The sequence below is a fragment of the Colius striatus genome, chromosome 3, assembly GCF_028858725.1.
Source record: "Colius striatus isolate bColStr4 chromosome 3, bColStr4.1.hap1, whole genome shotgun sequence".
Classification (NCBI taxonomy): Eukaryota; Metazoa; Chordata; class Aves; order Coliiformes; family Coliidae; genus Colius; species Colius striatus.
Window position 1 is genome coordinate 352,608 of NC_084761.1, and position 15,477 is coordinate 368,084.

General features: G+C 42.5%; 1 protein-coding gene across 5 annotated transcripts in view; it reads left to right on the forward strand.

Annotated features, from left to right (window-relative positions):
- CREBBP (CREB binding protein) overlaps window positions 1-15,477 on the forward strand; it is a 91,987-nt gene that overhangs the window by 26,512 nt on the left and 49,998 nt on the right. For all 5 annotated transcript variants that reach the window (XM_061993670.1, XM_061993671.1, XM_061993672.1 and 2 more), the window contains one exon: window positions 8,728-8,904. In XM_061993670.1, coding sequence (XP_061849654.1) covers window positions 8,728-8,904 — 177 coding nt within the window. The remainder of the gene's footprint in view (window positions 1-8,727; window positions 8,905-15,477) is intronic.

Sequence of the window (15,477 nt, forward strand, 5' to 3'; positions counted from 1 at the left end):
ACGTTCCTGTGTGACCTCATCTTACTGAGTTACTGTGTGACCTGATCTAGGTGGGACCTGCTTTGGCAGGGGGGCTGAACTAGATGATCTCTAAAGGTCCCTTCCAACCCCTACCATTCTATGATCCCTCTGCTGTAGTGATGTACAATACTATACTGTTGCAGTATACCAAATCATTCTGTTCCTGCAGAACCCAAAGGATCCCTCATGATCTGTGATCTGTGGGTCATAGTGGATAGTGAGAGTTTGCGTTTTGTGTTCTTACCCTATCAGTGATGTACAAGGGGATTTGGGATGAAGCATGTGAGATGCTGAGTAGCAACGGCTCTAGAAGGGTTGGATTATTTAAGCACAGTTGTCAAGCTAAGACTATTGATTATGGTAGAACCCTAAAGTTACATGCATTCAGAAAAGTGAATCGTAGTTTATAGGTAGCTTTTGAAGGGTGGAACTAGTTACTGTGTTTTGAGCACGTAGCATGTTATTTCACACTGTCCTGTTTCAGTGATACAACTGGAGGAAGTAGGGAGAGTGTCCTTCCTTGCAAATACAGGGGATTTAGAAGAAAGCAGTATTGAGTGACAAAGGGTTATTACTGAGCAATTCATACTGTTGAACACGAAAGCCCTCACATATGCAACTCCTCAACACTACTGTTAGTTTGTGAAGATCCAGCCTTTTTATGGAAACAGATCATACCTGAAATGCCTCTGCTCTCTCTCCTTCCCTTATGACATGCATGTCATGGGCTCTGAAATAAACTTTTCATCTGGGCCTTACAGTTAAATTTATTTTAGCTGTTACAGCACAGACTAAGTCCAGAATGACGTAAGGATATCAGGGCTCACTAAAAGGCTGTCTTTGTGTCTTCCTCCTGTGATTATTTTGTCAGATTCAGAACGTTTCAGTACAGCAAAAAAGCACTGACCTTCCTATTTTTCTATTGCCAGAACAATATGTGCCTGTGTATCCTCATGCTGCTACTATAGAAGCTGTAGTTCTTCACAGAACCCCTCCCCAAGGGTCTCCTAAACCATTTCCTATTGTGCTTTCAGCTCCCTCCCCTGTCCTCAAATAATCTTTCTGAGGTGCTGACAGGACAAAACTGGCAATAATGGTGGCTGATTCAGAACCCTGCATACACTGGCAGCTGCTGAACACAGTGGGTAATGGCAGAGGTCTTTGTGCCTTTTCTTCGTGGAGATGTTAATCTGAATGTCATAATGTGCCTGTCCATCTCTCTAGTCAGCAGTCTTGGGAACTTAATTATCTGTGAGACCTTTAACAAAAAAATGTGTCAAATTGACCAGTGATTTCCCAAGTGATTAGAGAAAAATTGATTTGAAGAAAGGGGAGGAGATGAGACACTGATTGTCACACGCTGTCACTTCAGCCTGGTTTCCTTAGGATACCTAGCTGGCAGCATAACCAGGTTTGTGAGCCTGCAGTCAGTATCAGTCTGAAGAGGCAGCTTAATTGCTGCTGGATTGAGTGAATTGATGAAATTTGTCTTGCAGTTGTGTCATTAGAAGAAGTTGCACTTAGCCATGCTCAGTCCTGTGGGGCAGAGGAGGGACGCAATAGCTTGATCCAGTTTTTGGCTTCTATTCTGCACGTGTGCTTTCCTGGACTTTGATACTTGTCTCTGGCTTTGGTTAATGAACTTGGCAGACTGGTCAAGGTATTTGGTCATTTTTGTTTCCTGAGATAGCTTTTTCTTCTCACCTTTCTGTGTTGTCTCTAGACAAGCAGAAGGGATCTTCCAATTCCCTTCCTATTATTAGGCTCCATTTTAAACAGAATGGAGCATATAAAAATGAGTGTAATGCAGTCAGACATGATACCTCTGATGATAGACCATGTGGCTTTTGTGAATTAATTCCTGCTGATGAGTAGAAGCACACAGTATTTAGATAAAAGACTAATATAATCTTAAGTATTTCATTGGTGTTTGGTCAGTTTCCTTTTTCCCCCATTGAAGCTGTAGAGCTTCAGCTCTTACCTGTTGGTAAGTCTTTGTTAAATAGAAAATAATTATATTACCACCTTTCTATTCCCAAAACCGGTGCTTTAGGATCACTTCAGTCCTTGTCTTAATAAGATAAGCAAATTAATAAGCTTAAATAGTAAGCTAAATAAATGAGGGTATTAGATTACAATTAGGCTGTCTGTTGTAGCCGTGCCTTTTAGTCTTTTGCATGGTTCTGGAGGCTTCTCTGAATCCTGTCATTTTCACATTCCATTTGTGAACTAATACAGCAAGATCATTGTCGTTACAACAGCATCCAAGACAAATGCATCAAGGTGTTGTTTTACACTTAGCAGTCTTCCCTTCCTACCCCTTGTCGTTGGTTGTTGGAGCAGTTTGTGGGTTCACAGCTCACAGAGTCCAGCCGAGCTTGTCCAGTTCACTTCCTATCTTTCTGTGACTCTTTTCTAGTTAAAAATCTAGTAGTTACTGAACAGAATATTAATGATAGCTATTTTTAGTTTATAGGATTGGATCATAATCAGATTACTTCATCCAGGCTTATTTTCCACTGAACCCGTGCTGCTTTGAGTTCTTTGATTCCTGTATCAACCTTTCAGCGTTTTTCCTTCTGACATCTGGTGGTACTGTTTTGGTTGGTTTGTTAAATATTTGGCCAGTATCACCTATGTCCATCTTTTTACAGAAGAATTGTCACTTCAAAACTTAAATCAACTTTTAACAAAGAGATAAGTTGGAGGTTTTTTCTGGACTAATATGTTTGGACCAACTCATACAAAAGGATACTCATAGCTTTACTTTTATGTAGGCAGTAGTGGTGCAAGACAGAAAACCAGGAGTGCTGTCAGAGGTAGATGCTGCTCCTTGGCATGTGCCTGCAACTGAGGGGACTTCCTGTCTTGCAGGAAAATTGATGGTGAGCTCAGTCTGTTTAGAAAGTTTAGAAACCATTGGAATGAAAGGTAGGTTGGAACAACAGAGGAGAGCAGAGTTTCCCAAAGGAAAATGGGTAGTAAGGAGCAGAACTGTGTACAGGTCTGTTGTTTATGACACCATTTTGGAAGGGAAGGCATTGTCAACGGGAAATCACGTGCGTGTAACAGTGAATGGGTTTTGCAGCATTTTGTATTGGTTGCATGTCTTGGGAGCCTCCCAGGAATATGTGGTAATGAAGTAGCTGTGCTTGAATGAGAGCACTGACTGTGGTGGTAAAGGTGAAGAGACAGTTAATCAAAATGTAGTAGGAGGAAGAGACAGGATTTATTTATGGTCTGGACACTTCATATCTAAAGAAGAGTAGTGCCCTGGTGCTGGGCTAGAGGAGGTAGTACTGTGGTGGGTCAGCAGTGATAGAGAGGGGAGGAAAAGGGTAAGCTTTAAAAAGAGAAGAAACGCCAGAGTGTCCAGTCTGGTTCAAAGGTGTCTTTTACATTAGATTGGTGAACTTCTCATTTCTTTCATATCAACTCAAAGTTGCACCATCAGATGAGGTATATACAAACTTGACCTCTAATATTTAGGAGGCTTGAGGAATTAAAGGAAACTGTGTTGGTCCTCTGCTCTGAAAATAACTCAAAAGCAAAACCAGGAGAAGCACCTCCCACACCTGCTGCTCCAAGTATTACAGCGTGAGATGTCTCGTGTAGCCCAAATCAGCTAAACAAAGCTTTTCTCTTTTTCAGCGTGGAAGTTTGTACATTTTTTGGCTGGTGAGAGCAGAGTGAAATACCCTCTTGCCTATCCATGCTCAGTAATAGATTGCAGTATCTTAGAGAGTTGCCATAGTGATGAAAAGGGAACAGAATCTGCTTGTCTTTCTGGGATAGCAGGACTATTAAATTAAACACATCTTTTCCATTAAAAGAGAGTGGTATTATCATATTTCTGAGAAGAGCTGGTTTAGAGTAGAAATAATGTGTTTAAGGTGGTGTCCTGCCTTAATCGTGTTACTTCCCAGGCAGTTCTAGGCTTGACTTATGCTTCTGTGCTGGGCTGGTTTAGAACACCCCTGCATCTCCCCCATTGCAATTGATGACGAGCTGTCTCAAAACCACCTTGCTTGGGAAAACAGTCTACTGTTTTTCCATTAGAAGTCATTGCAGTTGTGACCACAAAGAACCCGGCAAGATGCACGAGTTGCACAAAATCATGACACAAACACAAGGGTAAGATGTGAGTTTCCAGAGGATGAGGTGGGATGAGACGAGCCACCCTGGGATGTAGTGCAGAGAACGTGGCCGACAGCAAATGGTGGTTGCATCATGTAGAGAAAGAAGGTGAACTGATAGTTGAATGAACTGATAGAGAGTGGGGGAAGGCAACAGGGGAGGGAACATTCTTCAGCTTAGAACAAAATAGGGGTGAAGTGCAATATAACCCAGGTTTTCAGAGAGAAGCTTTCTGCTGTTGCAACAGAAATGCACTGTCTGCCATGCTGATGTGTTGAAGCTTGAGAAGCCCTGTGGTTCACTTCAATGCACATTCATTGCAGGTGGAAGAAGAAATAGCTGGCACTGGATTACTTTTTGCTTTCATTCCTTTCAGGAAAGTAACAAACTTGAAGCTCAGAGTCCTGCATGGGAAGGATGATTCTTATTCAGTTGCTAATTCCCATACTCTCGCTGGTTTATCTTCTTTGATGACTTGCAGTTACCTTGTGATCTTTCCCTGAACTACCTGATTTGGCATGAAGATTATATTTCTGTTTTAGAAATATGAAAACACAGATCTGAGTGTCTGCCTTCCCCCATTTGCCCCCTCATTTCACACAGGAGAAAAATCCCGGGGACAGAGACGGGAGCCACAGCGTTTCAGCCCTTTGGTTTGTTTGCTTCCGAGATACCGGTTTCAGTTTGCAAAATGAATCAGCAGTGTAAAATCTTTACTGCCAATAGACTCAGTCATCTGATTATATTTGCCAGTTAGTTTTTGAGATTTCAATTAGCAGTGGTTTAGATAAAGTTTTATGGAAAGTCACCTGATCTCAATAATGAGCCAGGAAATGCCAGTTCAGGCCTCACACACTCAGATCTGTTCCAGTGTTCGATATGCACGGGATCTACCTGATTTTTCCTGTTCTTCTACCACCTCCTCTTTGTTACCTTCCCACCAGTGAGGAGCTGACAGTGCTTCTGCTTTGCTGGAGACCCTGCCTGTCTATGTGTGCTGGAGGTGGTTGCTGCTAGATAAAACCACTGAGCTGTTCCTCGGGTTTGCAGTGACAGCTCCGAAACACCGGTTGATTATAACGCTGTTTGGCAGCAGGTTGTTCTGCCGCTAAAACTCCTCACTGATCCCAGCCTTGGTTGAAAACTGTTATAAATAGATAAGGGGTCATTAGAGCAGTTTTTGCACTGCATTGTGCACTTCTGCTCTCTGGAAGTCACAATCTTGTTAATAAATTTTAACTCTTCTGTGGCAAAAGTAAGTTTAGAAAACCCTGAAACTGTGAACATCGGTGAGCTTTGGTAAACTCACCTTGTGTGTGGTCCCTCCTGGATTTTGTCTTTGTATTTACTCCAGGGATTGGCACAAACGATAGACAGATCCTTCTGCCTTTTCAGATTTCTTAAAATTAATTTTTGTTTTTAGAAGATTGACTTCAAACAAAAGGAGGTCTTTGGCAGTTTGCTTTGGTGGCAGTAATTAACCTAACTGTAGGTTAAAGGGCATGTCTAATGCGTTACAGTGTTATCAAGCTATCTGCCTTTGGGGTTTTTCTTTAAGTTGTGAACTAGTGGAGCTCTTTAGCCCTAGTTTCCTTTCACTTATGGAAGCACAGCCTCAGACAGTGAAATACCATGTCGCAGAGAGCGGGTTTAAAACCAAGGTGGTTTCAAATGGAAGCTGCTCTGCTTGCAGCTTGGTTCCAAAGAACAGCAGGGCACTTAGTAAAATCTCAGTCGAGAGTATCTGTTATTTAATGACCACCTAGAAAAGAAAAAATTATCCTCATCATATTAAGCATTCAGTTTGCAGGACTTGAAAGGTTGCTTTGTTGGTGTGCTGAGTTGTGAGGTGTTTAATAACAAGATGTATTGAAAAGGAAGTACTAAAATACGGTAAGCCGAAGCATGTACCTGTTAGGATTGCAGTTACTCGGTGCTTCAGGGGTGCTGCAATGCTTTAGAGTTTTAATGATCTTAAAATAGAACTTTTCTGTTCTTTGTTTTTTAAGACTGAAATATTTAAAATATTTTTCCTAAAAATCTGTTTTGAAACTTTTTTCCTTTAAGTAAAAATAGTTATTCTTTCCTGGCAATGAAATGAGGTGAAGATTGCTTCTCTCTTCCTCTGGAGCACAAACTCAAATTTGGTGTAGAGCTTGCTTAGCATTTTCACTATCCAAGGAAAAATTGATCTTCTGCTTCTTGAAAATTCAGGAGTGTTTAAGATTCTGCCAGAGGCCTGTAACATCCCACTGTGTGAGCTCAGCTCTGCACGCCCATGTGAGGGCAAGTTCCTTGCGTGCACCAAGTCTCTCCGATCTCCCCGGTGGCATCTGCAGGCTGCCAGGTCTGAGGAGGACTTGGCTTGCACTGGCTCCTGTGTGTGGGTGGCCCAAGTAGGGCCACAGAAGCTCTGGAAATAGGTTCATGTGCAGCATTTCTCTCTACCAGTTCAGACTCACCACTGGCCTTTCACTGCTTTTACAGTAGTGGCCATGGCTGTAGGGGCCCATAGGAAGTTGTAGCATAGTAGTGGCTGCCAAAATAGTCAATATATTCTATTTTAGAAACTCCACCAAACCTGAAGCAAATTCAGAGAGGACTAGACAGGCCAGGTCCTTCTGCAGACAAAGGAAGTTTGTGGTTGGGGATTTAGATACAAGGAGAACCTGAATAACAGCCAGACAACTCCTGTTCCTATCGTTGACCTCTGAAAGGTTCAATTAGTTGGTCATACACTAGTCTCAGAATCCCACTTTCCGTTTCAGAAACGTTCTTCGCTGTTAATCTGATAGCCCATCATAGTATTAATGAGTAGCTGTAGATACCAGGTGATCGTTTCTCATACCTTGTCTGAAATAGGGGATTAAGATGAGGGGGTAAGTTTTTTAAATACTTTGCTATTAATTCTTCAGGGAAAAGCTGCCAAATCCACGCTGTAATAAACAATAGTTAAACCCTCTACTTTCCTTGAACATACAGCCCTACAAAACAAGCACAGAAATACAGGAAATAGGATCGTTGCTGTTTGTGCAGTGTGATAGTAGCCAGTTCTTTAAAAGCAGACTCTATTACTGAGCTTTTGATGCTGATAAGCAATTGGGGCTTTTCAGTCTTATATGTGATTTGAATTATTCAACTGTAATGCAGAACATGCATGACAGTCTTACATTGCCAAGTAACAGCTTAGAGTTTGGGGGGTTTTATATGTATATAGCAGGTCAGATTCTTCTGTGAAAATACAGTGTTTTGTACAGTGGAAAAAGGTCTGAATCTGGCAACAGTCACTCTGCAGGATGCGGGTTAAGGGAGTATTTCCTAATGTAAAGCTACTTGGAGTACAGCTGGGCCAGCTGTCTGAAACCCAAGTGGACAGAGTACACTGACAAAGGGGACAAGCAGTGTTTATTGGACTCTGCCCTGACATAATCTACTGCTCTGAACTAGTGCTTCATCAAGTGGTCATTCAGTCTGATTCCTGTAAGTACTGAAAAGCAACCACTGAGCAATTCCTTATTGTGAGGCTGTTATACTGACAAGCTGATGGGCAGACACAGGAACAGGCCTCCTGAATCCCTGCTGGTAAGGGAAGTGAAAAGACCAGCACCATGGAAAACCAGTGTGTTGTGTAAGGAAGGGCTGGAGAGGTCAAAAGGAGGAGGAAAATAGGATCTAATATTTCAAATAAAGACTCACTCAGGGATTGGATTTATATTTAAGACATTCTGACAGGTGATAAAGTCATCCAGAAATCCTCCCAGCATGGGGCAGAGTGGAGCACAAACATGATCCGTCAGCTTCTATTTGGAGAAGACGAGGAGGGTCCAAGTCTTAGGAGTCCTCTCTGAAAGAAGTAAATTTCTACTAAAACATCTTTTCAGGACCCTTTGTCCAGTGTAATAATAACTGACTTAAGTAATAGAGATTTCACCACTTCTCTTGGGAGGCTGCTGTTCAGGCAAAATGGCTCTTTGGATGGACAGTGTTCTCTTAACTCCTTCAGGGAGGTTGTATTTCCAGTTGCTATTCTTAAGGAGTTCGGAGGGTGTAATTTGTCAAGGATGTCAGCCTTCAGTAGACATCCTTTTGTTCAGATGTTTTTCCTCGAGTGCTAGGTACCAAATAGATACACAGACACATCTAGCAAATGCTTATTCTCCTCCCTTGCTATCTAGTCTGTGTACAGAGTCATGCTTCGTGCACAGAACACGCAGTGTTACAGGACTTGAGGTTTGCTTGGCTTTCAAACGTTTCTGCAGTGTTGGGAAAAGTAATTTCTGTCAGTGCAGGTTGGGAGGGATAATCTTGCTTTCTCCTTTGCACATGCTCAGCGATTTCCGTAAGTTGAGTGGCAAGACTTCAGACACACACAGCTGTGTACGTTTGTAAAGTGTCTTTTAAAACTTTACATCTGATTAAAGTTGTAAAATTGATGATTTAATCTTGAGCAACTTGAACTGGAGTTTGGTCTCTGTGAATGCAAAGATGGATATTTGACATATGCTTTCCCTTTTTTAATGTGTCTTGGGAATCAAGGAAATTATAGTAATTCCATTCATTCTTTTCCAGATGGGAATGACAGGTAACACTAGTCCCTTCGGGCAGCCTTTCAGTCAAACTGGAGGGCAGCAGATGGGAGCTACAGGAGTGAATCCCCAGTTACCAAACAAGCCGGGCATGGCGAATAGTTTGTCTCCCTTTCCTGCCGACATCAAGAGTACTCCCGTCACCAGTGTGCCAAATATGGTGAGTTATACCTGCCTGTTTCCCTTATTCACTGAATATGTCTTAATAGTGCATTCTAAACACTTGGGCGATGCAGCTTCAGCACACAGCTGGTCAGTTCAAGGTCCGGGCTGCCCCGCTCTGCAGTGTGCCTGGAAAGTTTGTCTGTGTTTTTATGCAGTAATTGAACTTCCTAAGCAATCACAGTGTCACAACAATTGTATTGCATCCTTTCATTTTATCTTGGTCCATTTAGTTCCAAACCAAATGAAAATGTCTTCTGTGTAGGAGCTGTTTGCAGGTTTAAATTCCTAAATCAATTAGAGCGTGCTGGATACATCATCAGCTTCCTGAAGCTAAATAGTACCTTTCACAGCCTTTGAATCTAATATGGTAAACACACCACATGCTTCTCAGCTTATATTGTGCATGACTTGCAGCTTGCAAGCTTATCATAATAGTTCTTATTAGGATACCTTGCTCAAGTTTGTAGTGTTCTGTTTACTAGAGTTTTCTTTATGGAGTGAAATTAAATATTCCCATTTGTCTCAGGATGTCTGCATATTAATCAAACTGCTTGTGTCGTTTCTATGGAGACGCCAGCTTGTTGCGGTTTATATCCTTATACATGATAGCAGTTTCTATAGTAACTTGTAAAACCTTCCATAAGATGCAAATTGCTTATTTTTTAATTTAACTAAAAAAAAAAAAGACCTATTTTTTGGCACAAGCACCGCTTATGATTCCATCAGTGAGTTTGCTACCTGTCATCACTAATAAGGGTATGTGTGAGGGGGAACAGGATGTAATAAACTTCCTCTTTTCCCCTGATCTGAGAGGACCACTTCCTAATATCCCTTTAGTTGCACTGTGAAACATTTGCTTCGTATCTGTCATTTATTGTTGTTATTATGGAAAGGAGCTGGTGACAAGGATTAAGACCATGTTCAGAATATCACTTGCACTCATGCAGAATGATTTTAAAAGACAATTTGCTGTGTGACTATGCTAGTTTTGTTTTTAAAATGCAGTAAGTTTGGATCAGGTATAAAGCGAATGAATTGTTTCCCTGATTCTGCAGAGAACCTGCAGATCTGGCCAGAATGCTGTGTTCGTTTCAAGGACTGGATGATTCTGAAGCCTAATATTGTGCTCAGTTAAATGTCATGTTTTGGGAAGCCTAAATCTTAGTGTACTTGCTTACTAGTATAATGTAATGGCAGATACGTGGAATAAAAATGGCATTTGCCATCAAGGCTTGTCTAGTGGTGGGAGAGAAAGTAAAGAACTTTCAGCTCCTGAAAGAGAAAGTAAGGGAAACTTATTTTCCCAGCATTCTCAATCCTAGTTTCTTTAAAATGTCCAAAATACCAACTGTCTTCAGAACTGTGCATCTTTTGTTTCTCAGATGGCAAAAGCTTCATGTATTCAGTACCTCTTTTTCTCCCTCAAGCCGATATGGAGAGTCATTGCCATTTCAGCTGATAGACCAGTACTGTTGAGACCAAAGGTGGTAGTTAGAGTTTGATTGTGGTCCTGATGGAACTGGAACTTTCATCTTCAGAAACTGAAGCTTCTAATATTGCAAAGCCAAGAATCTAAAAGGAAATGTCAGCTGTGCTAAATTGTAAGCTTTCCTTAGCAGCAGTGGGGAGGGCAGGTCGGTATTTGGTAGGAGTACATCCATGGCCAGATGCTAATCCTTCCACAGGGACTTGGCTTTATGCAGCGTACAGTGTAAATGGTGTCCTCTGAAAGAGCACAGAGCACTGCTGCTCAGTGTGTAGCTGTGGGCCTTGTTGACAGTATGTAGTAATGTATTAGGCTCAGCCAGTCTTTTCCAAATGATCTTTTCTGTGGCTGTCATCCCTGGAGCAGGTGTATACTTGGGGTTAGTTAGTTTTTACAGTGCCTTGCTGAGATAAAGATGTGTTGCCTCAGTTTTAAACATGAGGCTGAGAGGCACAAAGAGAGCAAGACTGGAACAATCTGCTGACTCTGACCTTGAGGTTTGTAGGGTCAAGCTTGGTAAAGCTTTCCTCATTTCGTATGTTAAGACGTAATCTACAGGTAACGTAACATTCACATTGGTTGGATGTAGGCTCCCATAACTCGTGGAAGTGATGTCCATCTCTCACATTGGGCAACTAAAACATGACCCAAGTGGCACTTCTGAAAAGCTGCTCGTGACAGAGACAGCTGCCCAGAGCGGTGTTGCAGTGTTTGAGCTCTGACGCCACGCTTTCTTGCTGCAGTCCCCTCACCATTTGCTATGTCCTGTGATGCTTTAGGACCCTAGAGATGGCAGTTTCATTTAATGTACCTGGCCGTGTGAGTGGTCTGTCCTGTTTCCTGAAGAAGTCAGGAATGAAGAGCAAAAGGGAGTAGCTTTGTGTTACTACTGAAAGTGAACCTGTGGAGGGTCAGTCCAGACTCCATCTACTCCGGCAAGTGAAGGACCAACTACAGCAGTTTAGAAAGACGGCTGTGGGCATTTTTGTGAAAGGATTAGAACTTGTCTTGCTGAGCCAGACCTTTGTACTATTCTGATATTAAAGGGACCCTAAAGTACTATATTCCATGTGAGAGACAAACCCATGTGAATGAAAACGTTGGTTACATGTGGCATATCTGAGGCAGGAAACAGGTTCCAGCCTGATGTTCAACACTTTGACTGCCACTATCTAAATAAGTGAAGAGGAAATAGAAAGATGCAACTGTTGTCTTAAGACCCCTTGGTCCCAAAAAGCAAGGCATTTTTAAATACTCCTTTGAATCTTTTGCCTTGCCCATAGCTGCAAAAGTAAAGCAAAGGATGGCTACGTTTCTTGACCCCACATGTTGACATCATCGTGAGTGACATCCCAGCCCCAAACACTAACCAGGAGCTTTCCCACTGTCAGGAATAACTCTTACACTGGCAGCCAGGGCAAAGCTCTGCTGCAGCAGTGGAATTGTTTTTAAATCCAGATTCAGGCTTCTGCTCCTAAGAACAACACGTTCCCCCCACCTCCCCCCATGAAGCAGTTCTTGGAAGTGTTAGTTCATTGCATCCTCCAGCTCTTGTTCCAAGCATGACCTTATACTAGACCCTGAAAAGCACATTGGCTTTAATCTCTTTAATTAGGAAAGAAGCAACAAACCTTATGGTATTAGAAGGTCAGCATTAAGGCGTTACTTTTCAGTGCCAGGTGGGTTTTGTGTTTTGTTTTCTTAACTGGATCCAAACAACTTATTAGCTATTGCTTTGTGTGGCTGCTACAGAATACAGCCAGTTCCCCTTACAGAATGGGCAGCTTGAAATCTTGTGTGAATTACTTGTTTCCAAAAGAAAGATGTTGCTTCTGCCACTGTCAGAAGTTTTGGTGATTCAGTGTCGCTGAGGTTGTTTGCAGGATTGGAAACACTCTGCTGGGGTGAGATCACGCAGAGTCTCTGGACTGTGGAAGCGAGCTGTGCCCTGCACTTTGGCACTCAGTTCAGTGTGCAGCCTGTATGGGAACCAGCAGCCTCTTGTTTTCAGAGCACCCAGGCTCCAGGATGTGTTGTCAGTGGGGGGAGAACTCTCTTGGACTTTACCATCAAAGCTGCTGAAGCTTTGTGCTCTCTGTGGTGCTGCATGTTCCAGGGCTGATGATGGATGGTATCTTTGTGGACATACCAGTAAATCTAGTATTTCTACATGGCTTAGGACTACAATGCGTGAAGTTTGGCTTCCAGACACCAGTTTGGTTTTACAGTTATCCACATGACCAGCAGATGGAGTTTATGATGTTGCTTTTTGGAAGCAAAGGGAATAATTTCTCCTTAGTTCTCTTGACTTACAATTGAAGTGGCACAGCTTCTTTTGTGGTTTTGGGGGTTATTTTTCCCTCCAATCTCTTACTAAACTACATCTGGAGTTTTCTGTTGCATTATTCCTTGTTTCTTTGGTTCCTTTTTATGTTCTTTGAGTTTGTTTTTGATCAGAAGAGAGGAGAACAGTGACCTGGGGTTGACGATATCTTAGGTGTGCCTTACTGTGGACCTCCTGGAGAGAGAAAAAAAGCTTTTAAACTGGGAGGCCAGGTTTAATCAGAACAAGTAGAACTGTAGCTACTTAAAATAGATTATTCTTATTTTATTTTAGAGACCAGAAGTAAAAAGCTTTATGAAAGCTCTCTTAACTGTTGTGTCCTTACAGTGAGTGCTTTCTTAACCTTTCAGTGATTTTTTTCCTCTCTTGCAATAACATCAGTGCTCTTTCACTGTGGGAAAGGTCTATGACTGTTGCCCCAGAGGCTTGCTGTGTGTCTGCTCAGCTGCTCTCCTCAGCAATCTCCCAGTCTCTGGTGGGTTTGCTGTGTTCACCATCCCTATGCCTGTCGTGATCTGCACTCTGAAAAGTTTCTCTTTCATAGATATGCTCACTCCTTCTCTGCCTCAAGAAGATCCCACTTTGTTTGCAGTGAGCAGCAGCCTCACAAACAGCTGTGAGAAGCTCTTGTCTGTGTTGTTTAACCATCGTCTTCTAAAGGAAGACCGTATTAGTAACCTGGAAACAAATCTAACAGATGGTGTTCAGTGGCAGAGAAACTGTGTTAATTTGTTGGGAGCAGAGCAGACATCTCCATTCTGTCTTGCTGTAGGAGTTCATCCTGGGAATGTGTATTGCTTTGAACTCAGAAACGTTTTAGGTTTTGCATCATCAGTAAATACAATGCCAGGCTGGCAAAAGCTGAAAGAGAGGATCCTCTGCGTGCAAATGTACATGGTGAAGAGTGTCCTTTGCCATTTCTTAGTCTCTTCCAGTGTTTGAGAGGAAGCACCTCATAGCCAGCACTCCAGTATGGCTTTCCTTCACTTACAGGCTTCTCATTTGTCTCTTACCCACAGATGTGCTGTTTGGGATTTTTCATGCTGATCGATCCTCAGTCTGTTTTATCCTACCGTGAATCCTGTATAACCCTCTCTTTAATATTTTGTGCAGGTAATTTCCTGTATGTGGAAGCTGGACTCTTGTCTACAGATAGCTGTGTCAACTTTCATCTCTCTTTGTTACTGTGAAATGCTTCTTCCCTGTATGTTTCTGGGCAGTTGCTCGTCCTTCAAAACAGAAACACAAGATAAAACTCCCAAAGTTTATCCTTAAGACAGAGACTGATCCAGACTTTGTTCCCAGCACAGTCAGCTGTGTAGTATTGAGGCCTTTACTGGTTTTAATTGAAAATTCCTGTAGCAATTAAAAGCCAGGTGCACTCAGAGTGGTCTCTAGGACCAGCTACTCAAGTTCCTTCTGTGATATGACCCTAGGAGCCTTCTCACTCACTGTGGTTGTCATGGACTTGCAAGGCTCACTCTCTAGTTCAGGTTCAGAGGTGGAAGTTACATTCCATAGCAGTAAGTGAGAACTGGAAGATGAAAACATTCCTATTCCCTCTTGACACGAAAACTTTGCCTGTAGCCATGACAATGACAAAGCTTTGAAAGAAATTGTGGGCTGTGAACACACTCTCCATGTTAAGATTGTGCATCATGTTGGCTTTGTATGCAGGAGCTGAGTATCACCATCCCAGTGTTCTGATGTACTAGTTGGTGCTAATCACAGGATAACTTGCCACTCAAGTCAGTCATGCTACAAGAGAGTATGACCACATTCTGAGGCTGTGTCTGGTTCAGGAAGCCATTTTCTCCATCACCACCACCCTTAAATCTTCTGGCCACCATACATACTGAGGTCCTGATTCTTCCTTGGATGAGAAAATTCATCCCTGCAGGGTTATTGGGCACAAAGGCAAGTGCCTGTGCTTGCAGTGCTTCCACTCATGCCAGCCCGTTCTGTGCATGAGGAGGCCTCCAACCTCTGGAGCTGAAGCAGACCTTTGGGTTCCTGGTGTCAGAAGAATCCTTCCTGTTTGGCTAGGATCAGGCTGCTCAGACCATACCTGTTCCAAATAACTGTCAGAACCAGAGAAACCAGCATCCAGGTGGAGAATATCAGAGTGAATTACAAGAAGTGTAAACTGGTTCTGGGTCTCTTCCACAGTGAAAGCCTGGTAACGGCTGGAGAAAGCCAGTGTTCATTAAGTGGGGAATGCCTCCTTCCTTGATGCCATCAGATGGCTGCTGCTTGAGTTTGCCTTGCAGTTAGTGCTTCCTAGGTTATTCAGAGCTGGTTCAACACTTGCTAGAGCATTCCTGCAATTCTTATTTGGCAGAAGAACTTCTTTCAATATTAATGTAAATGTGTGAGATGCACGATTGAGGTTGCTCAGACTGTGAGAATTTAATTCAAATAGAAGTGTTGCTAATTCAAGTGTTCTTCAAGACTTAGAACTCATATATATGCCCACTATCCCTTCTCTGAAAGGGACCCACAAGGTCACCCTTCAAGCCTGTGACTGAAGGAGGAACTGAAGAGGTTTGGGTGCATTTCACCTTATGTACTCATGCATGAGTGAAGGTGCAACCTTGCTCTCTGCAGATACTGCAAGAGTTGTTTCTTCTAAAGCGTTAATTTATAGGCTGGGTGTGCCTATAATGTAAATGCACATGTGGATAACATGTTTAAAATCTCTTGTCACTAGTGAATAACGTCCCTTTTCTCTAGTCCAA